General features: G+C 35.6%; 3 protein-coding genes across 3 annotated transcripts in view; 2 read left to right on the forward strand and 1 right to left on the reverse strand.

Annotated features, from left to right (window-relative positions):
- Nucleotides 1-26412, forward strand: part of LOC148955395 (uncharacterized) — a 284254-nt gene that overhangs the window by 190126 nt on the left and 67716 nt on the right. The gene's annotated exons all lie outside the window — the stretch shown is intronic.
- Nucleotides 1328-25556, reverse strand: SmE (Small ribonucleoprotein particle protein SmE). The gene is made up of 3 exons (XM_089102043.1): nt 25396-25556; nt 13930-14098; nt 1328-1468 (listed from the first exon to the last, which is right to left on the reverse strand). Exons 1-3 carry the CDS (start codon nt 25444-25446, stop codon nt 1389-1391), a joined length of 300 nt encoding a protein of 99 aa, XP_088958169.1. The 5' UTR covers nt 25447-25556; the 3' UTR covers nt 1328-1388.
- The window catches only part of LOC148955399 (uncharacterized), a 30506-nt gene continuing 18216 nt past the window's right edge, over nt 14123-26412 (forward strand). Inside the window, exon 1 of the mRNA XM_089101998.1 lies at nt 14123-22050. The gene's annotated coding sequence lies outside the window, so the exon portion shown is untranslated. The remainder of the gene's footprint in view (nt 22051-26412) is intronic.

Raw genomic sequence — 26412 nt, forward strand, 5'->3', positions numbered from 1 at the left:
TCTTGCATTACACCATTCCAGATCATTTTTCCTGCGATATGTCTCGAATTTTTCTTGGCGTATAAATGTTTAAAGCTAAGCCACTCGGCAGCTCGGTCCTTCAGCCCTCACATAACTTCAAGTCAAGATTTCTGGAATTTTCTTCCCCAGTGAAGTTTTAAAGATTTTTGCGGTCTATAAAAGGTCGATCGTTCTAAGATTATTTTACAGGAGTTTAAAAGTTTGTAGCTTGAACATTTTAGCTATAAATTCAGTGCAAGGAAGTAAACAAAACTAATTCCGTTCATACAGACTAGCAAGTCCCACTTTGCGATCCTCTTGGCAAGCATAAAGCCCTCTGTGTAAAACACATTATCGCCTCCCCTTGCTCGCTTCGCTACAATTAGCAGCCTCAGCCTTTGGCCGTCACATAGTTCTTGATAGTTTAAAATTATTCCCATGGATCTAAGATTATTTTGGAAAACAATTACATTTCTATATTCAATAGTTTGGCTGCAAATTCCACGGAAACGGCCATCACTAAGTTTGGGCCTTCGGCACTTTCTAGGCCATTCTTAGACTAGCGAAAATCCCGCTTTGCAGGCTTTTTGTGATCTCCCTCGACTTCTACTGTCATTTAAAGTCAAGTTTTCAAGAATTTTCTTTGCCAATGAACCTTTTCAGCAGATGATTAAGGACTCATTCGAAAGCAAATGTTTATACATGTGTTCTTTTTTCTTTTATAAATTGGTATTGATAGTGCAAGGTAAAAATACATAACAAAGACAAAAAGTATAATTTTGGGTGCCCTTTCTGGAATGAAGAACGCAATGAGACACGAGTATGGCTTAGCAAATTTCATAAACTATTTTTACAAGCAAATAGCTAAATAGCATCTCAAGACAGGGTGAAATATATCACTTGCCACTACTCGGAAAATCTTTGATGCTTTATTAATTTCAATTCCTATGTCTCACCCTTCGATATTGCAATTTTCTTTTTTGCAAGCTTTGTGTAAAAAAATCGATTCAAACAAAATATGCTTGATAAGTGCATTAGAATGTATCGGTGCTCTAGGGATTCAATCACTCAGTTATTTTAGTTAAGTATTTAAGCACTTCCTTAAGTTCACATGAGCAAAGTAAAATCTAAGTGCTTACACCATACTTCCATAATACTTAAAATTCGATTGGTAGATTGATGTCACTAAAGCTTTTCCTTACAGTGCAAATCCTAGCAAAAAACAAAAAACAATATACAACACAAATCACTCAAAAAAAACGTATAACACTAGCAAGTTAAAGCGCGAAAATTTGGGCTTGAATAAGAAACAACCAAGTAGAAGGTGTCATATAATATACATGTAATTTAAGTTTTTTGTATAAAATGTACAAAACTCGGTGGGTATATCACATTACAGGGCCCACAGGTTCTTCGCCACCAACATTCTGGATCAAAGAGATATTATCTCCCTTCAACAAGATACGACCTGAAAAATATTTGCAGAAGTAAGAGAAAGACCAGATACACCACATATTGATACACCAGAGAGTGAGTAAGTGAGTGGATTGAGAGAGTGAGAGAGAGAGAGAGAGAGAGAGAAAGAGAGAGAGAGAGAGAGAGTGAGAGAGAGAGAGAAAGAGAGGGGGAAAAGAGAGATGTAGAAACTAGTTTTTGCTGAAGCCAAGATTTAATTCGTATTTTATCAGCTGCCTGTAGTAAATAGCCATAAGCCTTCAATACATTACCTATTACTTTCGTTTTCCTCAGAGCCAGTTCACACTGAGGGGGTGATCGTAGAAACTTTGCAGGGGCTCATTAGATTGGGAACTGAAAGCTCTAGGGCTCTTTATAAGAGTCAAAAGTGACTGTAGGACAATAAGTACTCATCCCTTAGCTTTTTTGGTACCCCCTAACCTCCTAAGACATCCGATCAAAGCTTTGAGATTCCGGGGATGGCGCGACATCCCAAAATTTAGGGGCAAGGGCCGTAAATAATGCAAATAAGTAATTATTTAAACTTATGCTTAATAATGAAAATGGGGGGCTTGAGAAATACCTCAGGAATAGCTAAAAGAATCAAGTTGAAACTTCAAGCAAATGTTAAGGGGGATGTTGAACTAAATTAAATATACTATATGTATTCAAATATGTCAAGAGGACGTATCTGCATTATTTCAGGAGCAGCTAAGGGTATTGAGTTGAAAGACAATACCTCAAAACTAAATAGACGCTATGTGCATCCATGCGTTTAAATAGTGTATCTGCCGCACCTCAGAAACAGTTAAGGATATTAAGTTGAAACTTTCAGTGAATGCTGAGGAGGGGGGGGGGGTATAGAACTAAATCAAAAGACAAATTGTGAATCCAGGTTTAAAAGGGCGTATCTGTGATACCTCAGGAACGACCAAGGGTAATTAGTTGAAACTTTTACGGAATGTTGAAGAAGATATCAAACAAAACCAAAAGACAATATTTGCATCCAACTTGTCAAAAACTGTCTCTGCAGTATCTCAGGAACGGATAGGGGTATTAAGATGAAATTTTCAGGAAATGTTGAGGAGAGTGTTGAACTGGACTAAAGCTAGGTGCCCACAGAAAGCAAATTCACTGACGCTAGGCGAATTCGTCGTCGTCAGGCGAATATTTCCAGCTTCACATGGCCAAAATTCGCATTTCGCACCTTCAACATCGAGTCGAATTTTATTCGCACGATAGATATTCGCAAGACTAAATACAATAAACTTCTAAAAACAAGAAGTGGCCTCACCTAAAAGTTTCTTGATCATTTCAGCTTATCTCTCCGACGTCTTAAAGACAAAAGCAGTAACAATCCACAAATCATTTGTTTGTGTCTTTTAGAAATCATATTTGAAATTTCACGTTCTGTGAGGCATACCACACGAATTCGCTGTCAGGATGCGAACTCACGAATTCGTCTGCGAAAAAAAAATCACTTTCTGTGGATACCTAGCTTAAGACACTGTCCCCAATATCACTTTGGTTAATGTACAACTACCGTCTGGCACAAATAACTTCGAGCAACGCGAAGAAGCCTCAGAAGGAAAATTATCAAGCATCTCACTGCAGAATCAATGATTGTCTTGGGTGACTTCAATGGCCTATTACAGCAAACAGACATCACAAGTAAAGCCAGGAAAAATTAAAAGAGAAAACTAAGTGAAGAACTAAAAGAAATTGTACGTGTTTGGGAGCTGAAAGATGCCTGGATCAGGAAGAATAAAGATGTATCTTACACACGTATTAAGGCAAGAGGTGCGAGCCGTATAGACAGGATTTACTGCACTTCAGAACTCATGAAAAATGTGACGAAGATTAAAAACGTTGTGGTATCTTCCACAAATCACACGGCTTTAGTTACGACTGTCAACTTTGGTCCAGACAAGACCGTAGTATCGACGTAAAAAAACAAGCATTTTGGAGAATGGACCCAAATATATTACGAGAAAAAGAGACCAGAACAATAATTCGAAGCAAAGTAAAATAATTACTAGGAGTTTACGGTGAAGAAACAGAGGTATGCCAGTTTTGGATTAGGTTCAAAGCAAAAATAGGTTATTTCGTCAAAAGTCCTAAAAAGCAACAAAGAGAGAAAGAAGCTCACAAACGCCACCTGTATAGGACGTTAACAGACCTAAAGGAGGAAATGGATTTAGGGCAAAGCATCTGGCAGCAGTATTACGAAATAAAACAGAAAATAAGACAAATTGAAGAAAAAGAGTTCGAAACCTTCAAGATAAAATAGATTGCAAGAGTTGGAAGGATCAAGACTGATAACGTTGTCAGAAAAAGTTCAAGCGCAAGCAAAGAGAAACGAAAACCGAATCGGGAAAGTGAGAACCGAAAACAGTGGAACAACCTCAGATCAAACGAGAATATTAAAAAAAAACCGCCTCCTTTTACAGGGTGTTGTATAAAAAACTTCCAGTAGGAAACACAACAGAGAACTGCTTCGGTGAATTCCGGTCCAGATACCAGGTTACGGAAGAAGAAAATGCACGAATAGAGGAAGAAATTACGAGATATGAAGTAGAAAAAGTGATATCCGGGTAAAAAAATGGAGCATCAGCAGGAATGGACGAGCGAAGCTATGATTTTTATAAGTTAACGTGGAGCGAAATCGGGCAATTTTTAATGAAAGTGCTAAATGAATTTGGGCAAGAGGATACCCTGAAAGCGAACTTAGAGAAGACCTCCGAAACTGGCGACCAATCTCCTTAACAAACTGCGACTATAAAATATGTACTAAAGAATGGGCTAAGAGACTGGAGAAAAGTGGGAGACTACCAGTACGGTGGAATAAAAAGCAGGAAAGCACAACATGTCCTGACATTTCGGGGGGGGGGGGGAGGGTTCAAACCGGGTAACCCCCCCCTGGATACGGCCTTGTCTCAGAGACCTTTGCCTTCGGCGAGATAAAAACGATGGAAAAAGTGTTAGGTTGGAACCTATTGGCTCTAGTTGGCACTGACATAGTGAAGGCGTATGATTCCGTAATGCGAGAGGTTTTGTGGTTTGTTAATGCGACTAAAGATGAATTTCGGAAAGGAAGTCATAGATAAATTGGAAAGAATATATTCTGCACCGAAAGTGGTTATAAAAGTGAATGGAAGACTGGCGACAATAATAAACCTAGAAAGAGGTCTGCTGCAAGGTGACCCTTGTTCTGGAACGCTATTTGAATTATATCTCGACCCACTCTTTTGGTATGTAGAAGAAAGAATGTCCGGTGTTCAAGTTTCTGAAAATGTTTTTTTGAAAAGTGCAGCTTTCTTATATGACGGAAATTTTATCACAGGAAGTGAAAATGATGTGGAAACTGTGTGTAAGGGGTTACATTGGTACGAGGAAGGATTCCACGTGAAAACACAGAGACAAAAGAGCAGTGTACTACCTTTGAACAAATATGCAAATTATGACGACATAGCAAGAAACTGTTGGCTCTCGTTGACAGAAAAAGTGTGAATATTGGAACTGGCTTTATATGGGAGAAAAAAGTAAATAAAATAGTCAGGATATTGAGTCAACCGAGAAAAAGCCTTTTCAAAACGATGTTAGAAAGAGTTCTGTATGTCAATACATATTGCCTCACGCTTTTATTTTACACTGCTCCTCTTTTCGCATTTGTGGTCAAAGAGGAGCTATCAACTGCAATTATAAGGCAGTGGTTTCTTCCTATATTGATCGAGGATGCAGAAGAGAAGGTAAAAAAATTAAGCAAAACAAATCCGACCCCTCTGCGGTGGACTGTCAGCCCTCTGAAGAAAGCAAAGGATTTGGGAGCACTGAGATGTGACTTGGGAAAGGAGGAACTAAAGAAGGTATCGCGGTATGTTTTTAGAAGTGAGAAAGAACCGAACTATAGAGCTAGAGAAACTGAGCCGTTCATTGATTTCCAGTTATTTTTGACAAATCTAAGTGAATTGCCGTTTAGTTATGAACAGAAAGAATTTGTGTACTGCATGATTCATGGAATCTTACCCTTTAGTGACAGAGTCAGTCGCATATTGAAAACCCAAACGCCTACTTGTTCAATGTGTGGAGACGAAGTGCTTGACGGACTGATGCATGAATTGATTCAATGCCCCTCGAACAGTGGATTACCCCAAAGATTATCGGAAATATTAGAAAATGAACCAATAAAAACAACGTCTGTAGATGAAAAGAAGAAAGCTCTAAAGCTGTCCTTTTGTATTAAAGATAAGCCAAGGAACTATGCGCTGTGTTTGTTAGTGCCAAGTGTTAGCATTTATGTGTGGAAAATGCATAAACATCAAAAGCAAGTCAAAATTCCTTTGGCGAATGTTTGGCTTGAAAGTTATGCGGATGACTTGAGACGGAGTCGAGTATGGAGGGAGAGAGTAGATGTGGAATGGATGAGTAAAATTGAGTTTTAACTTGTAAATTTTAAATTTTTTTGAGGAAATGAAGTTAGTATTGAGATAAAAGAACTTAAATTATATTTTAATGGTTAATGTATGAATTTTGAGAAGCCAAAAGCGTATTAAAAAGATTTAGTAGTTTTTTGATTGTGTGTTTTTAAAGAAGAATTATAATGGCGTGCCTAAAGATATTGTAAGGGCATATCATTCTACTTCTCCTAGGTTTGTTACGGGGTTGAGGGAAGATTGGAAGGATGGAGAATGATGTATAGTTGATTGAGAACAAGGTTTTAAGAAAAATATTTGTGTATTATTAATGTATTTCCACATTGAGAAGGGTGCCTTACGGCAGAAGGGCACCCTGCAAAACCGGGAATGGTATTTTTTGTGGTTTTGAAATTTATAGTGGTATATCCTGTCTTCATCAATTATGTTTTAGTGCAGGTGACATTAAAGTTTGAAATTAAGTGAAAAAGATTACTATGTTACCGAGAGGAGAGGAGGTGGGATTTAAATTTATATATATAAATATATATATATATATATATATATATATATATATATATATATATATATATATATATATATATATATATATATATATATATATATATATATATATATATATATATATATTTATATATATGTATATATATACAGTCCGCATTTAGTTGTCAAAATGGCGCATTAATATTATCTTAGGAAAGGCTAAGGAAGTCGAGAAGTGAATGTGAATAAAAATTTTGAGCTAAATCAAAAGATAGTATGGGCGTCCAGGCTGTAAGAGCGTATTTGTAGGATCTAAGATCTAAGGAATGGCGAAGGTATTCACCTGAAAACTTTTAGGGAATACTGGACTAAATCTAAAAACACTACATGCATCAGGTTGTCAAAACGACCACAATATGAAAAATATATATAATATTTCGTAATAAAAAACCAACGGAAATTGATTTTAAAAACTTTTTTTCTGAAAATGATGTATTTCAAAGAAAAGTAAAGAAGAACCATATGAAAGTCTGCGGTAACTCAAACTTAATACGACCAAAAATTATTATAGTGAATAGACAAAACCATAAACGAACAGAAATTAAAATATATAATCACACCAGACATAAAGATAGCAAATACTGATATAAATGAATAAATCCTAAAACAAGTAAAAATTAAAATGAATAATCAAGCCAAACTTGAAACAGACAGAAATTACTACGACGAAGAATACTACACCTTCTAAACTTTGTAAAGGCTATTAAGTCATGTGCACTTTACTGTAAACAAATTCACTTCTAACTTTTTCTTTTAGAATTCTAAAATTGAAAAAAAAAAAAAAAAAAACAACAACAACAACAACAGAAAACTGTTAAATAAAATCTTGAATTGCTGAGATTTCCAGGAGTTAATATCAGTATATATTAAATATTCAGTTTATTTTTATTAGTTATATCCAAATATCTTGATCATTATGGTGATTTTTTTTTCTCGATGTCTCGACAAATTGAAGAAACACCATTCAAAATTAACATAGTTTTGAATAATGCGCAAATGACGCAATAACCCTTAGAAGGTTTAGAGGGGACAGTAGCCATGCTCATGTTTGTAGTAGTTTCTTTCCGTTTTGAACGTGACTTGAGTATTCATTTTATGTTTTACTCGTTTTCGGATTTATTTATTCACCAAATGTCAATATCTATCATTTTTAAGTTTAGTGTGATCATTCATTTTATTTTCTGTTCGTTTTGGCCAGTTGATTTATTGTAGACTTTATTTCTCCTCGTCTTAGGTTTTCATTTAGGTCTTTTCTTTTCTTTGAAAATCTTCCGAAAAGCTTTTTAATCAAACAGTTCGTGGCAACTAACTGTAAGTAAAGAACGGCTCACCTCAAAAGTAACCGAATGTCTAAAAAAACAGAACTTTGATATCAACTGATACATTAAAAGAATAGAAATTTTATCCCGATTCTAAAGAAACTAATGCGGAAAAGTTTAACGTTACTCATCAAAAGTTATGAGCCTAAGAATGTTGCCCACTTTTCGAGGTGGGGGAGGAGGTGAGGGGGCAATAGAAAAAGCCAAGCAATCCCAATGAAAATCGCACCATCAGATTCAGCATGTCAGAGAACCATGCTGCAGAGATTTCAGGTTCTATATACGAAAATTTGGAATTTTACACTTTTTACCAAAAGAAAGAACACGGAAGCGTGTTTATGATTTTCTTTTTCCAGAGGTGATCATATCAAACCAATGATCGTAGAAGACCGGGAGAGGGCTTATTTGATCGGAAACAGAAACTTCTAGCGCCCTTTTTAAGTGACCAAAAAGATTGGAGGGCAGCTAGACCCTCCCCCATGCCCCTTTCTCCCAAAGACATCTGACCAAAATTTTGCAAAGCCATTTGATTCAGCATTGTTGAAAGATCCAATAACTATACCTTTGGGTTATGACATGGCCCTCAAAATCCTTGGGAAAACGGCTGTAAGTTACGCAATTTGTCCATTATTCATGCATAGTATTTGCCAAAGGGAAATATGCAGACATTTTCCGCGCGGGGGATTTTCCAGGGGGAAGTGTCACACGGGGAGGGGATTTTCTGGGGTGATTTAAAAAAACGGTCAGAAATTAAATAAGTTTTTTTCAACTGAAAGTAAGGAGCAACATTAAAACCTAAAACGAACAGAAAGGATTACGAATATGAAAAAGGATGTCCATCCTCAGCCTTTGCTCGTTACGGTAATTTGACTTTTTGTCCAAATTCTTTAAGAAAGACTGCTCAAACACACAGTCCATTGAAATTGAATGAGTAGTATTTCTAAACTACTCTAAGACATTAGCGTAAAGAGCGGGGATAGAGAAAGGGGCAACCCCTCTCATATACGGAATAATTTTTGTTAGTTTTAAGTTTTAATGTTGCTCCTTACTTCCAGTTAAAAAAAAACTAGTTTTTCTTATTTAATAATTAAAAAAATCACATATGAAGTCTCCAGCTGAATTTCTTTTTTTCTCTTATAAAATCCTTTTATTGAAAAAAAGACTCCTTGCGGAAACATATCTATTTTTTAAATTGACATTAAGTCCTTTTTTAAGACAACAAAACACCTTTTTATATATAACCTATACATGCATTTATTTAAACATAACAGTTACTACAACATGGAAGTCAGTTTGGGATCAGGCCCGCAAATGACCGAAATAATGCAACATTTTAATCTGACTGATTGAAAGATCCTCCGGCCCATCCATCCCGATTTCTTAGTATGAATTTTACGAAGATTGTTCCACAAAACTACGGATGATGGAAAATTTCTACTCAATATTCAAATTTTTCCTAGAATTTAAAGAAAACGTTAAAAGTGTACGGATTACGTGCAATAAAATTATATAAATTAAAAAACAAAACAAAAGAAGGATTTTCTAAAAAAAAGTAAAGACAAATTAAGTCAAACTTAAAATGAGCAGAAATTAACACAAACAAGAGTGGCGCTTTCCACCCCTGAAGTCCCTCTAAGGCTACACTGCCAATTGAATGTAACTTGCAACAAAATACATTTTGAATAGTTTCCCTTTTAAATTTAGCATCGAAAAATTAACTGCTGCACAGATTTCCGAGGTTTTTTATATATATATATATATATATATATATATATATATATATATATATATATATATATATATATATATATATACGTGTTTTTACGAATCCCTAGCTAATAAGCCCTGTTTCGAGGGTTTTTGTCACCACCTTCCACTCGCTATGAATAACAGCTTGGGCCTTCAGCCCTTGCATATAGACTGTCACTTTAACAGAGCTCTCAACCTTGCCTTGATTGGACGAAACTGAGGCCAATAAACCTCGCAAATGAGACCTTACTTTGCCCAAGTCTTTGCCCCTTGCAAGATTTTCATCTCTCCCCTCTCACCTTGCTCGATGTTGTTGGTAGCTCGGGCCTTTGGGCCCTCGTAAGGCAGTGTAAAGTCCCTCGGTTTTACTGGCGCAGGTTTTAAAATAAAAAAAATGAGATGAATAAAATAATACGACTAACGCGAGAAGAATAAAATACAAACACGACATAGACTGGAAATCGACACGATGAAATGTGTATGTACCATAAACTCGTTCCCAGTTACTAAAATGTCTTAAAAAAAACTTAAAATGAGCAGAAATTACCAAAAACAAGAGTGGCACTTTCCACTCCTGAAGCCCCTCTAAGGCTACACTGCCATTTGAATGTAACTTACAACAAAATACATTTTGAATAGTTTCTCTTTTTAAATTTATCATCGAAAAATTAACTGCTGCACAGATTTCCGAGATATATATATATATATATATCCACATATATATATATATATATATATATATATATATATATATATATATATATATATATATATATATATATATATATATATATATATATATATATATATATATATATATATGTGTGTGTGTGTGTTTTTACGAATCCCTAGCTATTAAGCCCCGTTTCGAGGGTTTTTGTCCCCACCTTCCACTCGCTATGAATAACAGCTTGGGTCTTCAGCCCTTGCATATAGACTGTCACTTTAACAGAGCCCTCAACCTTGCACAAATGAGACCTTACTTTGCCCAAGTCTTTGGCCCTTGCAAGATTTTCATCTCTCCCCTCTCACCTTGCTCGATGTTGTTGGTAGCTCGGGCCTTTGGGCCCTGGTAAGGCATTGTAAAGTCCCTCGGTTTTACTAGCACCGCTTTTAAAATAAAAAAAAATGAGATGAATAAAATAATACGACTAACGCGAGAAGAATAAAATACTAACTTGACATAGACTGGAAATCGACACGATAAAATGTTTATCTACCATAACCTCGTTCCCAGTTTGTAAAATGTCTCCAAAGAAAAACAAACCTGTTGATGATTTGGAATTCCTAAGACATGGAGAGAGCCAAAAACTATTCCAACCATGGTTACTTTTATTTCTGCCATGTCTATGGACGTAAAACCAAAAATTAAAACTAATTTCTTATCAAACAGTTCGTGGTAACGAACGGTAAGTAAGGAGCGACCCGGCTCAATAGTAACCAAAACTCTATTAATCTGAATTTTTATACCAGTAGATACATCAAAAGAATCGGATTTTTATGCTGATTTCAAATAGACTACTGCAACAGACTACTACAGGTACAACAGATTTTCAAACAGGTTCGTGGTAACGAACTGTATAGCAAGAGCGACCCGTCTCAATAGTAACCGAAACTCTAAAAAACAAAATTTTAATATCAAAAGACACATCAAAAGAATTTGATGTTTATGGTGATTTTAAATATATAAGTTTCATCGAGTTTACTCTTACCTATCAAAAGTTACGAGCCTGAGAAAATTTGTCTTATTTTCAAAAAAAAAGGAAAAACATCCCCTAAAAGTCATAGATATTAAAGGAAAATCAAACCATCATATCCAGCGTATCAGAGAACCCTATTGTAGAGGTTTCAAGCTCCTATCTTCAAAATATGGAATTTTGCATTTTTGCCAGAAGAAGGATCACAGATGTGTGTTTATTTATTATTTTTTTTTCCAGGGGTGATCGTATCGATCCAGTGGTCATAAAATATCGCGAGAAGGCTCATTCGAACGGAAATTAAAAGTTCTAGTGCCCTTTTTAAGTGACCAAGAAAATTGGAGGGCAACTAGGCCCTTCCCACGCTCGTCTTTTTTCCAAAGTCACCTGACCAAAATTTTGAGATAGCTATTTTGTTCAACACAGTTGAAAAATCTAATAAATATGTCTTTGATGATGACTTAATCCCCCACAGTCCCCAGGTGAAGGGCTGCAAGTTGTGACCTTTGCCCATTTTTTACATACAGTATTTGTTATTTGGAAGTATGCAGACGTTTTCAGGAGGGATTTTTCTAGTAGGGAGGGGGGTCGGAGGGGGCTACGTAGGAGGATCTTTCCATGGAGGATATTGTCATAGGGGAAGGGACATTTCTATGAGGAGGGGGGGAGGGGGGATTTCCAAGCATTATTTAAAAAACGATCAGAAATAAAAAAAAAAAAAAAAAATTTCAACTGAAAGTAAGGAGCAACATAAAAACTTAAAAGGAACAGAAATTATTACGTATATGAGGGGTTATCCCCCTAGACAATACCTCGCTCTTTACGCTACAGTTTTTTTTGTACTTTCAAAAAAGCTATCTATTCTAATTAAACGGCCTTTGTGATCCAGGGGCGATTCTTAATGAATTGGAACAAAATCCGAACTTTAGCGTAAAGAGCGAGGTATTGACTAAGGGGAGAATCCCTCATTTACATGATAAAAATATACGAACATAGAAGTTCGTTACGTAAATCATTTCGTAAGTTATGTCAGATCAAAATTTCGAGAAAGCCATTTAGCCCAAAAAAGGAAAATTAATATGCAAATTTCGTTTTAATTATTCATGTACGGTGTGCCTAAATCAAAGCTGCCTTAATTCAAAAACGTTCAGAAATTAAATAAAAAAAAACAAGTTTTTTTTAACTGAAAGTAAGGAGCGATATTAAAACTTAAAACGAACAGAAATTATTTTGCATTTGAAAGGGGCTGTCCCCTCCTACGCCTTGCTCTTTACGCTAAAGTTTGACTCTGTCTCACAACTTTATTTTTTTAAACAATAATAAACTTTAGCATAAAGAGCGAGGCGTTGAGGAGGGGACAGCCCCTTTCATATACGGAATAATTTCTGTTCGTTTTAAGTTTTAATGTCGCTCCTCTTCTTTTCTTCTTTAAAGTTTTTCTTCTTTATCATGGAATCCAGTATGCACACTCGGACTTGCTCCCCTGTCTCACGTTCCACGCTTTTGGCTCGCCTTGAAGCTTTCAATATTCATCGATAACCGTTGAATATTCAATTGCTTTGAAAACCTGGCGTTTGACCTCAATAAAAATAACATTCTGACAATGGCTGAGCCATTTGGGGTGGTTTGACAATTATCCCCATGCTTCTTAGTTTTAAAGGTAGATACACCTAATTCTCATGTCATGTTTGTGAGTTCGACAGTTGCAATAAGGCCTAATATTAGGCAAAATAGAAGAAAAGAAAATAAAAAGACCAAAAAGGCCAAATTTTGAACCAGACACCCAGAAAGTAACCATTAAAAGTACAGTTGATCAAAAACAAGATATTGTTGACCTCTCAGTAGATAAATTTAGGCGTAAAGAAGCAGTTTTCAAGGCTATTAAAAAAGATGTGCAAATGTTTCAGATACCTATAGGAAAAGTTTCCAAATTTATCCAAAGCCAAGTCAAAAGAATCTTCGTTGGTCCACTTAACATCAGGTTTATGAATTATAAATGCAACTTTAACCTCTTTTATGTTTCATTTATTCATTCATATTAATTTCTGTTCGTTTTTTATTTTTAACATATTATGATTTTTATTGCTGTTCCGTTTAAGTTTAGATATTGCTCTTTTCTTCTCTTTAAAAAAAGTTCCTTATTTTTTAATTACCGTAATGAAAAAAAAAACAAAAAAACAAAACAAACAAACAAAAAAAAACATTTTAACCTCTGGAGTATTTATCTAGAAATCAGCGATTAACAATTGCCCCAGTCAGTTCAATTTGAATCTTTCAGGGATAGGTTCCTTGGGTTATGGAAACTCAAAACTGATGCGGTCGGGGAAGGTTAGAGGAAAGAGGGATTTGAAGTTTGGTACTTTTTGTCTTTAAAATTGTAAGACAAAAGTTTGTCTTGGGAAATTTTAATAAAGGGTAGCTTCCACCTAAATGATGGGAAGGGGAAGAGAGGGAAGGGAGAAAAGCTTATAAAAAAACAACAACAAAAGTATCAACTAAAAAAAGAAGAAAAAATTAGAATGTAACATCATAATAACAAGTGTGCAAGGGATTAAGTTCCAACCACAAAAAACAAAGTGAGCAAAGGGAAGCAACTTCAGACTACACGTGCAAGTACAGAAGGCCCGAAGTAGCTCAGGGAGGCTTTTCGTTAGCCAAGAGGCCCACAAAATGAGTCTTTTAGGCAAGTACTTCTACAATATGAACAGCTGAAACGAAGTTACTAAGACTCACCAATCTTTCTTCTTTCTCCACTTTTGATTTGAACTTCTTCAGCTTCATCTAAAACCAGGTTCATATATTCATCGAATCCAATAATGATACCCTCTACTCTGAGATGCACTTGCTCATACACCCAAACCTGTACTCTGCTTCTTGATTGCAAGTAACGAAAGATGAGGTTCTATATACATCTTTATGTTAAGGAATAATTTTCAAATCTTTCGAGAATTAGAAAATAAGAAAATGTACATAAACGAAAAACATCAAAGAAAAATGAAAGATTAGAATGGAGATTTGGGATCTTGTTGATCCTTAAGCAGTATTAAAATGTGTGTTTAGTACTTCTAGGAAAAAGCACTCTTAATAGAAAAAGCAATTCATAGATGATTTCAGTTGTTTTAATCTAGTTACGCTTTGATCTACTAGTTTGTTTGTTTTATTGCTCAGATTACTTTTAAATTGATTTTCCTATGGTTGTGATATCTTACACAAAAGCTACATTTTTATTGATAGCAAGATTGATCTCTGCTTGGCAATACAGGACCCGGAATTCGATCTCAGCTGCAGCAACATGCTACAGACCCAAGAATTTGGTTCTGGTGATGAGATTATGCAAAAGCGGAATAAAACCAGAGAGAAAAACCCTGAATATAACCAGAGCAAGAAAAGCCGTGAAAGAAAAAGCTAAATAATAAATAATCAAGAGGCAGCTTGACACTATAAAAATAAAAGGTGACTGAAGGCCAAGCACAAAGAAAATCACACTGATACTACACTGTAGCTGTTTTTTTGTTAGCTCTGTTGATGAGGCTAATCTCATATTGCCTTTGGATATTGTGGATATCCAAGTTTTATGGAGCTTTAAGGTCATCTGGACCTGTTGTACTAAGTACCAGACCTGTAGTGTTATTCTAATATTAATATTTTTGAGACAAACTACTACAACTGTTATTAGCTGCTTACTGCAGAAAAAAGCTGCTTGGGGCCAACACAGCTACGCATCCTCCTCCTCCAACCCAATCTATTCATAGCTTCACTTTATACTTTGTCCCATGAAGTTCCAATTTAATTTTCATCCTTTCATATTAACCTCTTCCAGTTGTATTTGGGGGAGAGCTACTTTTTGCTTGGCTCCAGATGGATCACAAAAAGCATCATCTTTAGCAATCTGTCATCCTTGATCTGTAAAATGTGGCCTTCTCATTTTAGAAATTCTTTCATTATAGTCCTGGAAACAATTCATCTGGAAAATATTTAAATGATATTCCTCAGCCATTTTAAGTGCCCATATTTTGCAGTCATGCTTGACCACTGTCATTGCTTGGGCTTCCAATATTCTAATCTTAATTTGCTGACTTATCTTCCTATTCTTTCAAACTTTTACAACTGAACCTTCACTTTGGCTATTCAAATTTTTATATTTTCATTGTGTACACCACCTTTATAAATAATACTACCCATGTAACTGAATTTATCTGCTTAATCAACTTTCTCTTGACCTCTTTACACTCATTCATTCCTAGTCTAGGACACTCAAGTCTTCTTAATGACTTTTCAAACTTGTTTTTGCACCCTGAATCCTCAAAATATCCAAGAATTCATTCCTCTCACTAAAACTTGTACCTAGGACACACAAATCATATGCATAGTCTAAGTCTAGGAGATTTTTAGTTTCCCATTCGATACCATGTCCTCCCATAGCCTTTGCTGTGTTCACAACCCCTGAATCCTTACCAAATCAACTACTAACAGCACTTCCTACCTTATCTGCAACACCATTATTCTTGTAAATAATAAAAATACCAACTTTAATTTACTTATCATAGCTTTACTATCAGCCAAAACGAATTCTTCATTTGAATCTATAAAGCTGAAGTCTAAAGAAAATTATCATAAACTTTTTCAATCTCTATCGTTTCCATTTCCTACAATTTTATCCCAGTTTAAAACATCCTTAAATATTCAATCCATGTCTCCTCAAGACTTTTCTTGTTGCTAATTAAAGTCCTGTTCCTATATTTGACTGGGAAAAGTCCAAACTGACCTCTTTCTGTCAATTTCTTAGCATACTAATACAATACCTTGCTATTATGCTGTCTGGCTGCATCTTTTATAGCTCTATATTCTTGGAAATTGTATCCTTTATATCTATTTCACTTCTACTTAATTCAGACTTTATTACCTTCTCTACTTCTCTTACCACACTCAGAAACTTCTTGTACAAATACCAAGCTTAAATTGTTTCCACTAATATTCTTGGCTGCCTTTCTAACTTGCTTCCCAAAGACATCTTCTGCTACTTCGCAAATTTTTTCAACAGCCTTCTACATTTTCAAAACCTAAACTCTCCACCTTTATATCCAACTGTTCTTGAAAATTCCCATGCATGAGTCTATCAATGTCATAACTACCCTGAAAGCAGTTACCCTTCCAAAATTTCAGCTTTAAAATTAATTCTAGACACTATTAGATGGTAATCTTCAATTTTACTATCAAAACCAACACTCCTATATAACCTTGCATTTACATTGATCCTGCCAGTCTTCAAGTTACAGTAACATAATCTACAAGGTTAACTTTTTTATCATACAAGTAACTAGTTAACTAATGCGCCTTTTTATGACCAAATAGTACCTTGGTTACAATTAGATTAGCATGACTACAAAAATTGAAACATTCTCTTACCATTTCTATTTTTCTTCCAATCACCAAGTTCACCTAGGGTGGAATACCATATATCCCTATCTATACCAACCTGGCCATTAAAGTCCCCTAATAAAAATGTAATATTTCTACCTGGGATCATGCCTATTTTTCTGTAAACAACATTTATATAATCTACTGCCATTTTCATATAATTTGAATTGTTATGGACATAAGAAAACCAATAATTTCTATTAGTGCAGGTCAGGGAGAAATAACTTCTTCTGAAGTCCAAACAAAGCACTTACACTTGTTTGGAAGCAGACAACAAGAAATCCCTAGGATCCCCATTTGAATGGAGGCTTTGTTCAAGACTGAGCCAATCTTGATCAATACATGGTTTTCTGCACTTGATGATGCTCTTTTAAAAGCCAGAGTCAGCATACCCCACAAGGAATCTCAAGCATCTACTCACTGGCAGATCCAAGGGGCACACTGCCCCCCCCCAAGATTTTTCTAGCACCCTCATTCTGTTTTTTCCATTTTCACTATTTTTTATCTTTTGCCAATCATTGGCACCATTGTCCCCCCCCCAAGATTTTGCTCTAGATCTGCATTTGTGTCTACCTCCTACTCATTATTTATTCATGATAAATATTCTAGTACTTGGATAACCATTTTCTTGAGAAGTTTAGTTTGTTGAATATAATTCAGTTTGGATTCCAAAAGAACAGGGGACACATTGATATTTTTGACAACTTTAATTAATGTAGCTTTAAACAAAGGATTTAAGGCTTTTGCAATGTTTCACAACCAAATGAAATCTTTTGATACAGTCAACCATGGTCTAATCCTGGAAAACATGCATGATGAATGGGATCCAAAGTAAAGCCTTTGATCTGGAGTTTCCTCAGTAATTGATAGCAGTTTGTATAGATGGATTACATAAAATCTAAAGTACATCCAGTTGTCTGTGGTGTCCCACAGGGGTCTGTTATTGGTCTGATTCTTTTCCAGATATTCATTAATCATAGGCCTAATTGAATTCCCAATTGTTGTAATAGGCAGCACAATAGTGATGCCTAAGTAAAGAGACATGTGGGCATAATGTATTATTTATTTTTTCTTTTTCCCCAAGACACTTCATATAAAGGAGTTGTCATGAAAACTTCAGCGGGAGCACATTTGATTAGAAATTGAAAATTTTAGTGCCCTATTTAAGAGTCAGAAGTGATTGGAGGGCAACCATCCCCCCTCACACACCCATCAATTCCCTAAGCAGATCCAATCAAGTCCAGTAACTATGTCTTTGGGGATATCAACCCCCAAAAGCCCTTGTGGTAAGAGCTGTAAGCTATATGATTGCCCACTTTTTATATATAATATTTGTTATTGAGAAAGGCAGACATGTTTGGCCTTTAGTGTCTAAAAAGACAAAGGGCATTCAGGTGAAACTTATGATAAGGGAGTAGATTGATTGACCAAACAGGCAATATTTGAATGATACTACAACTACCCCTACAATTACAGCTTCTATAGGAAGTACTACCAAGATTGAGTGTATTAAAGTAAAAATTTGAGGAAATGCTGAGGTGAAAGTTAAAATAAATCAAAACATACTGAGCGCATACAAATTGTCTAAAGGGTGCATCAGCAATATCTTTGGAACAGCCTACCATACCAAGCTGAAACTTCCACTACTACTAAGACTAAGAATGTGAAGATAAAAATCTGAGAAAATATACAGGGAAAATTTGAACTAAATCAAAACACACTATGTTCATGCAAACTACCAAAAGGGTGTATCTCAGGAATGAATTAGGGTATTAAGTTGCAACTTTCAGGGAGTAATTAAAGGGGAAGATCAATTGACCAAAAGGTAATATGTGCATGTTGCTTCTAATACTACTACCACTGCAACTACTTGCTAAAACCAAAAACTACAATTACTACAACTAAATTAAAACACACTATGGATATATTGATTATTAAAAGGGCATGTAACAGCAACAGCTGATTGTATTCAATTAAAACTTGCAGGGCTTGATGAGATCAATGTTCAATCAGCAAAAGGCAACATGTTAATACTACCTCTCCTACTAGTACTTGTGCTATTACTGTTAACACCACAACTAGTACTCCTACAACAACTATGACTACTATGGCTAAGTTTATGAATGTGACATATTCAGGTAATATTGAGGGGAGAAGTTGCCCTTTTGACAACCTTTTGTTGATTAGGGATGCCATCTATATTATATTCAATGTTATTGTGGCTGAGTTTGCTTCATTTTTGTTATCAGGAAAATGTTACTGAATTATTTTGAGGTTGTTTTTCCTATTGTTGTTTACCCTCCAATGATAGATTTTCTTCTAAGTAGTGTTTGTAACAACTTCTCCAATTATTGGAATAGGCCTTTTTCTTTGGGTTTTTTCACCAGCGCCATCCTTTTTTCGGAAAGATTGGCACACCATCTATACTATCAATTTTTGATTTAATATTGTTAAGAAGCATACTGGGAACTAGCAGAAGAGGGGAAGGAACCTCCTGCAAGCAATGTATTACACCTGCCAGTATGAAGTTACCTGTAAATTGCAGGGAACTGTTGAGGGGGTCCTTATACTTCCCTTGTTCCTAGGTCCTTTCATTTGGTATTTATTCAGCAGTTGGTGCTGATGGCATAGACTGCTGGTTTATAGTCCTGTTCTGAATTTTGTCCGAAACAGTATTTGAAAGCTTTTCTCCAGATATTATGAAGAAACATATGTCTGAATTTTTTACACTTGCCCAGGTTTCTAAAGCAAGGAGGCAAATCTTCCAGTTTTGCCATCCTGGAGAAATTCAGCCAAAGAGAGTAGGTACAAATGCTTTTATTGTCTCTGATTGTGTCTTTATAATTCTTTATTGTGTCTCTGATATTATCAATACTATCACAAAGTTTGATACTGATGATGTTGGTCTGCCAGTCTTTGTTATCTGCCACCCTAGTGACATGCCACTCATTCCTGCCAGTGCTTTTTATGCATTGAGTTGCCATGTAAACTCCTGTTTGTCTGAGTTATGCTCTTTGTCTGACTGTGTGAGAACTCTTTTGCCTGGAAAATTGGATATCCTCCATTGTTAATGCAAGAGCATTCTGTCTCTTTGAAACCATCCTATGCAGTTATTTTAAAAAACCCACCTACTGACCTCAAATATCCTATTGAGCACAGAGACCCTTGATGGTCATGATGGTATTGTAAGTGTGAGATCTGATCCTGTCAAGAAAAGATGGCTAGTTCATACCCAAGATAAAGCCTCAGCAGTCTCTCTTGCCACCACTGCAACTAGTCAGCTTAATGTGTCCACTCATGTCCTTAATCAAAAAGTGCTTGGTATTGTGAGTGACATCCCTGCTGGTGTGCTAAAATCAGAGCTTATTAGTATAATTCCTGGTCTTGTTGATGCAACTAAAATTGGAAGCTCTAGATCCTTCTGCCTTGAATTTCTTGACAATGCTGCCTTAAATAAAGCTATAAATGATGGTTTGTGTTTGGGATATGAGCTTTTTAAAATTAGATCTTTCCAGAAATTACCTCATAAATGTTACAGTCGTCAATTGCCAAACCATATTGTCAGTAATTGCCCACTCCCATCAACTAATCAAAAGTGTTCACAATGCAAAACTGGACATTGTAACACACATGATAATCCTTGCACCAAAAGCCTGAATGGCACCAACTGTGGGGGAAATCATGTTTCCTATAGTCTCAGATGCCCAGTGTTAAAAAAAAAAAAAATCTGAATAAGGATAAGAAATGATTGCTAGTGGCAATAGATTTTGCTTTGTTTCACTTAATATTAAGGAACCAAAGACAAAGATCTTCCTATTGATGAGCTTCTTGATTATGATATAGCTTTCCTACAGGAACATTTTCTAACTAAAGCCAATATAGATACTCTTAAATGGTCACCCACCCACCACTTGTTTGTACATGAAGCTAAAAAAAACGTGCAACCTTGCTCAGAACCCTGAGCTTCTTTGTCTTTTTTTTTTTAATTTTATACATTAGTGGAATCCAAATCATAACTGTTTTTATTATCTAAAGATATTGTTAAGTTGAATTAGTATGTTCCTATATCTGATGCAAAAGCATATAGCCTATACTTCCTATATCAGACATTGAGTAAAAAAGACAATCTGGTTTCCATAATATAACTTCTGAATTGTTTATTGGATGATAATGAGTGTCTTTAAGGCTGAAGTTGTGTTCTTTTGGCTCCAGAACACTGTTTAGTGATTCATTTATGTACCCTTAGTACATAAATAATGTTCCTGGGTATCCTTGGATGCTTTTAGTCCATTGTGTCCCAGGGCACCCTCAAATCTACATCAGGCAACTCCAGCCAAAGGTTAAGCTGGGAGATAGAATTAGATGATATACACCACATTATAATTCATATAGTATCTGTAGTTGCCTTGTTGCTTTCATTTCCTGTAACATTCTCTGTTTTTGCAGAATGCCTAAAAAGAGGAATGCAAATCCCTCTCTCTATGCCTGGGATGAAAAAAACATGATGGCTACTTTAATGACTCACTTGAAAGATGGCATAGTCATTCAGAGCTACAGCTACACTATATAATGTTAGTAAGTTGACACTTTGTTGGTATTGCAAGTATTTGCTTCAGCATCAGATGAAGAAAAAATGATGCTTTGCTTCTCACATGGCTATGATGTACATAAAGTATTCACTTCTGAAACAGAAAATTCCATTGAGTCTTATCTTCTGCTATCAATGTGAAATAACTATGGACTTGCCAAAAAATAGACAAAGAATTTAGCCTGGGAATATGTAAAGGTGAACACCATGAAACATCACAAATCATGGAATCATTATTAAGCAGCAGAAAAGGTCTGGTACAAGGTATTCACAAAGAAACATACTAGAATGTCCCTGTACAGACCAGACAGTACTAGCCTTTATTACAACCTTGATTTCAGCAGTGGTGCAGTTGTCACATTCCATGAACAGCTATGCTCTAAGCATCATTTCCCAGATGACTACATTTATGACATGGGTGAGACAGGCTTATCAAATGTTCAACAGAAATCTCCAAAGGTACTGAGACCTAAAGGGGCCAAGCTGCTAGGAGTGACTAGATCACATGAAAGAGGGAAACTAGTTACAACCATTAGAACTATAAATACACTGAGGAGCTTTGTTCCCCTGTCACCTATCTTTGGAAGGACTTGCTTTGTGGAAAAGCTCTAGGAGGGCACTCCACCAGAAACAAAGACTAGTGCTAGTAGAAAGCCCCAAAATACATGGATGATGACAGAACTATTCATTGACTACTTCAATCACTTTAAAACATATGTGTTGTGCTCCCCTGAACACCCAGCTCTTCTGTCCATGGATAGCCATGATAGTTACACAAGCTATGGGTTTATTACTGCTGCAACAGAAAATAGGGTTGAGAATACTTACATTCCCTCCAATCATATCAAGTAAGTTATAGCCCCTTGATGTAATCATCTATTCACCATTAAAAACTTGTCTTTTTGCCAAGCTATTGAAAAATCTCCTATATTTGGAGTGTTGAATGGGGAATTGAAATTGAATTTTACCAAGGGTAAAATTCTACTTTAGCTATCTTGGAAAGGGGTTAGGTTAGGAAAACAAAACTTTTGGGGATGGGTCTACAGGCTCAAATATGTCCTGGGAAGGTATTTTGAAGCACCTACCTCCACTCCCTTTCTCTCTAGAGGGTCCTAAAATTTGCCTACACAACAGGTTGAAATTTTGACAAAACAGCATTTTACCTTAATTTTCAGTTATCAGTTCCTTTTTCTCTGGCTTTAGTTCTGAAAAAGCAATTCCTGTTATTTGAGTAGAATTTTAAGCCAAAATCAATGTTGTTTTTTTTTCTTCAAAATTTTGGAAATGTGTTTGCATATCTTTAAAACCTTATCAATTGGGATTGAGCAAAGTTGTGAAGCTGAAAACAATTTTGTTGTACTCATTTAAGCAGATCTATTTTGCAAGGTTTGACTTTTATACCACACAGATTTTTAAAAGTCAGGACCCTAAAGGGAAAAAGAGTGGAGGTATGTGCTTTAAAATGCCTTCCCAGGGCATACTTTAGCCTGTAGACCCATTCCTGAAAGTTTCATTTTCCTAACCTAACCTCTTTTCAAGATAGCCAAAAGTAAAATTTTACTAAAGAAACTGGTAACTGAAAATTAAGGTAAAATGTTGTTTTGTGAACATTTCAATAGGTCTACCTGTCATGTAGATAAATTTCAAGATCCTCTAGAGGGAGAAGGAGTGGAGGTAGGTGCTTCAAAATACCTTCCTGGGTTATACTTTGGTATTTATTGGTTAGCTGGAACACAAGCAAGAAGTGAAGTTTGTTTAATGCTAATGAAATAAAAAAAAATTCACAGAGTGAGCAATACCTCACTAGGCAGAGGAAACCTGTTTTTCATTGGGATCTTTGACAGCCTGTAGACCCATCCCTGAAACTTTCATTTTCCCAACCTTACCCCTTTCCAAGATAGCCAAAAGTAGCTGAAATATAATTTTACTGTTTCTTTTTCTCTGGCTTTAATTATGAAAATGTAATTCCCGTTTTTGAGTAGAATTTTAAGCCATATTGATGTTTTTTTTCAAAATTTAGGAAATGTATTTGCATATATTTAAAACCTTATAAATTGGGATTGAGCAAAGTTGTGAAGCTGAAAACAATTTTATGTACTTCATTTAAGCAGAAAATCTATTTTGCAAGGTTTTACTTTTATAATACAAAGACTCCTAAAGGTAATCAAAGGTCAGAACCCTCTGGAGGGCAAAGGAGTGGAGGTAGGTACTTCAAAATAGGCTACCTTCCTGAGACATACTTTGGTAAATTTTTTACAGTTCACATTATTGACTTATGAATAAAGTAAACATAGCCTACCACTTGATGCCTTTTTTTAACATGCTCTTTCCAAACATAGGCTAATAATCATTTTTGTCAGAAATTAATTTCACCCCAACCCCTGTATAGGCCTAGGCCCATACCAATTCAGGGTATGTATTTGCACATTAGGGGATGGAGGTGTTGGTAAAGTTTAAATGGTAAATTTGTTGGTGGCACAATAATTTAGCTAGGATGAAAGTGAACACATCATTAAATGCCTTTTTTATGCTCTTACATAATACAATAGCCTAATTGCTTCTGTTGCAAATACATCTAGAGCTCTTAAAGGGGCCCAAAAGGTATTTTATAGGAATTATGAAAGAGTGTAAAAATACATCAAATGATGTTTTCACTTCCATCATCGCTAAATTATATGGTCTACTGCAAAGTTACCATGAAATTTACACACCCCACCCCCTAATGTGCAAATATATACTCTGAATTGGAATATACCCTGAATTGTTGATGGCAAAGTTTTGAATTGCAAAATTCAGCACTAATTTTGTCAACAGCATTTGAAAAACTTGAAATGTTAGGAAAACTATTTATATTTGTGTTGCCCAATAAATGAGGCTTGAATTGTTATAAATAAGTATTCTTGGAATATATTACTCTTGAACAACTTTTTTATAGACTAGTGATATATTTTTGACAACTTTTCAATAACTTAACTACTGTTGATAACTTCTTTGTGTGGTTACAAAAAGACAAACCTTTGGGCCCCTTTAAGGGTTCAAGATATAATTTGCAACAGAAGCAATTATTGAATTATAAAAGAGAATAAAAAAGGCATTAAGTGATGTATTCACTTTCATCCTAGCTAAATTATTGTGCCACCAGCAAATTTACCATTTAAACTTACCTCTCATTTGCATCAGAAATAACGTTTACCCCCATCCCCCTAATGTGCAAATATATACCCTGAATTGGTATATATAGCCTAGGGCAGTGGTCGGCAAAGTGCGGCTCCGGAGCCGCATGCGGCTCTTTGGCCCCTCAAATGCTGCTCCAGCACAAATATTTAAAGTCTTCTTGAAGACTAAAGTTGTTGTATTTTTCCATCTAGCTGCACATCTAACAGGTATTTTTCTCATCAATTTAAAAAAAAAACTACATTAATAAACCAATCATTAACAAACCAAACATTAATAAACCAATCTGGCTCTCTAAATTTTTTTAATCCTGGTAATGTACATATATGGCTCTTTGGCGAAAAAGTTTGCCAACCACTGGCCTAGGGGTATGGGTAAAATTCAGGTAAAGTTCTATGAAATCATATTATTGAGTTAGGACTAAAGTGAATACATCATTCAATGCCTTTTTTTATGCTGATTCGAATATAATAGCTAAGCATTTCTATCAGAAATGAATTCCAGCCCCCCTATATAGGCTATAGGCTACCTAACCTAACCCTGAATTGGCATATATAGGGGGGGGCTGAAATTCATTTCTGATAGAAATGCTTATTATATTACACATTGTTTGAGTTAGGACTTTAGTCCTAACTCAATAATATGATTTCATAGAACTTTACCAAAATTCATTTGTGACAAAAAATGATTATTATATTTAGAAAGAGCATAAAAAAGGCATCAAGTGGTATGCTTACTTTATTTGTAAGTCAATAATATGAACTGTGAAAAATTTACCAATACTTTAGCCTGTAGATCCATCACTGAAAGTTTTGTTGTCCAATGCTAACCCCTTCCCAAGATAGCTAAAGTAAAATTTTACCCCTAATTTTAATTTAAAAAATACATGGACAAGCAGGCTAACTGGGATGTAGAAGTTCAATGAATTAGCCTAGGCCTAAATCAATGTTCAAATACATCAACAAATATGCTAACTGGGATGTAAAATATCAATGAATTAGCTTAAACCAAAAGGATACAATTGGCTGAACCATGACTTTCTGGACCTTTGGTCCTCCTTTAAAAGCCATTTTTAATTTCAAGTGCCTTTCTCAGATTTCCAAAGTAAGTCTAAAATGGCTTCTTGTGTTCATAGATCTTTTCTTCCTTAAAAAACAGTCTATTCTTGCAGTTTGAATGCCTCGAGTTAAACTACGCCAGCCCAGTAAAAACTTGCCGCCTACGTCACTCACCGAAGCTAAAGGAAGTTTATATATAATATACTGAATGCGGAGAGGAATCCGAGGCAACGCTGTAGCGTTGCCTATAGTAAAGGCAATACGACTCCAATGTTTTATTATTATTATTTATTTATTATTTTTTTCACAGAGGCTCTTCATATGGAAGGGGTCGTCGTAGAAACTTCAAAGTAGGCTCATATGATTGAAAATCATGAGTTCTAGTACCCCTTTTAATAGTCGAAAGTGATTGGAGGGCAACTAGCCCCCCTCACGCCCATTATTCTTCCAAACACATCCAATAAAAATTTTGAGATAGCCATTTTGTTCAGCCCTGGGGGCATATAATGTTTTATAGAAGGCGTTGTCGTTGAAACTTCAAAAAAGACTCATTCGATTGGAAATTCAAAGGGCTAGTGCCCTTTTTAATAGTCGAAAGTGATTGAGGGCAACTAACCCCGCCCCCCTACGCCCAACATTCCCCCCAACACATCCAAACAAAATTTTGATATAGCCATTTTGTTCAGCGTAGTTGATTTTAACATAGAAAATATGTTTTTGAGGAGGACACTCCCCCACAAACCTCAGGACAAGGGTTTTAAGTTATGCCCTGGGGACATATAAGGTTTTTATAGAAGGCGTTGTCGTAGAAACTTCAAAAGAGGCTCATTCGATTGGAAATTCAAAGGGCTAGTGCCCTTTTTAATAGTCGAAAGTGATTGGAGGACAACTAGCCCTCCTCCCCCAAGCCCATCATTCCCCCAAACACTTCCATTCAAAATTTTGAGATAGCATTTTGGTTCAGCGTAGTTAATTTCC

The sequence above is a fragment of the Artemia sp. Qi Xiang Cuo genome, chromosome 2, assembly GCF_049724085.1.
Source record: "Artemia sp. Qi Xiang Cuo chromosome 2, ASM4972408v1, whole genome shotgun sequence".
NCBI classification, from domain to species: domain Eukaryota; kingdom Metazoa; phylum Arthropoda; class Branchiopoda; order Anostraca; family Artemiidae; genus Artemia; species Artemia sp. Qi Xiang Cuo.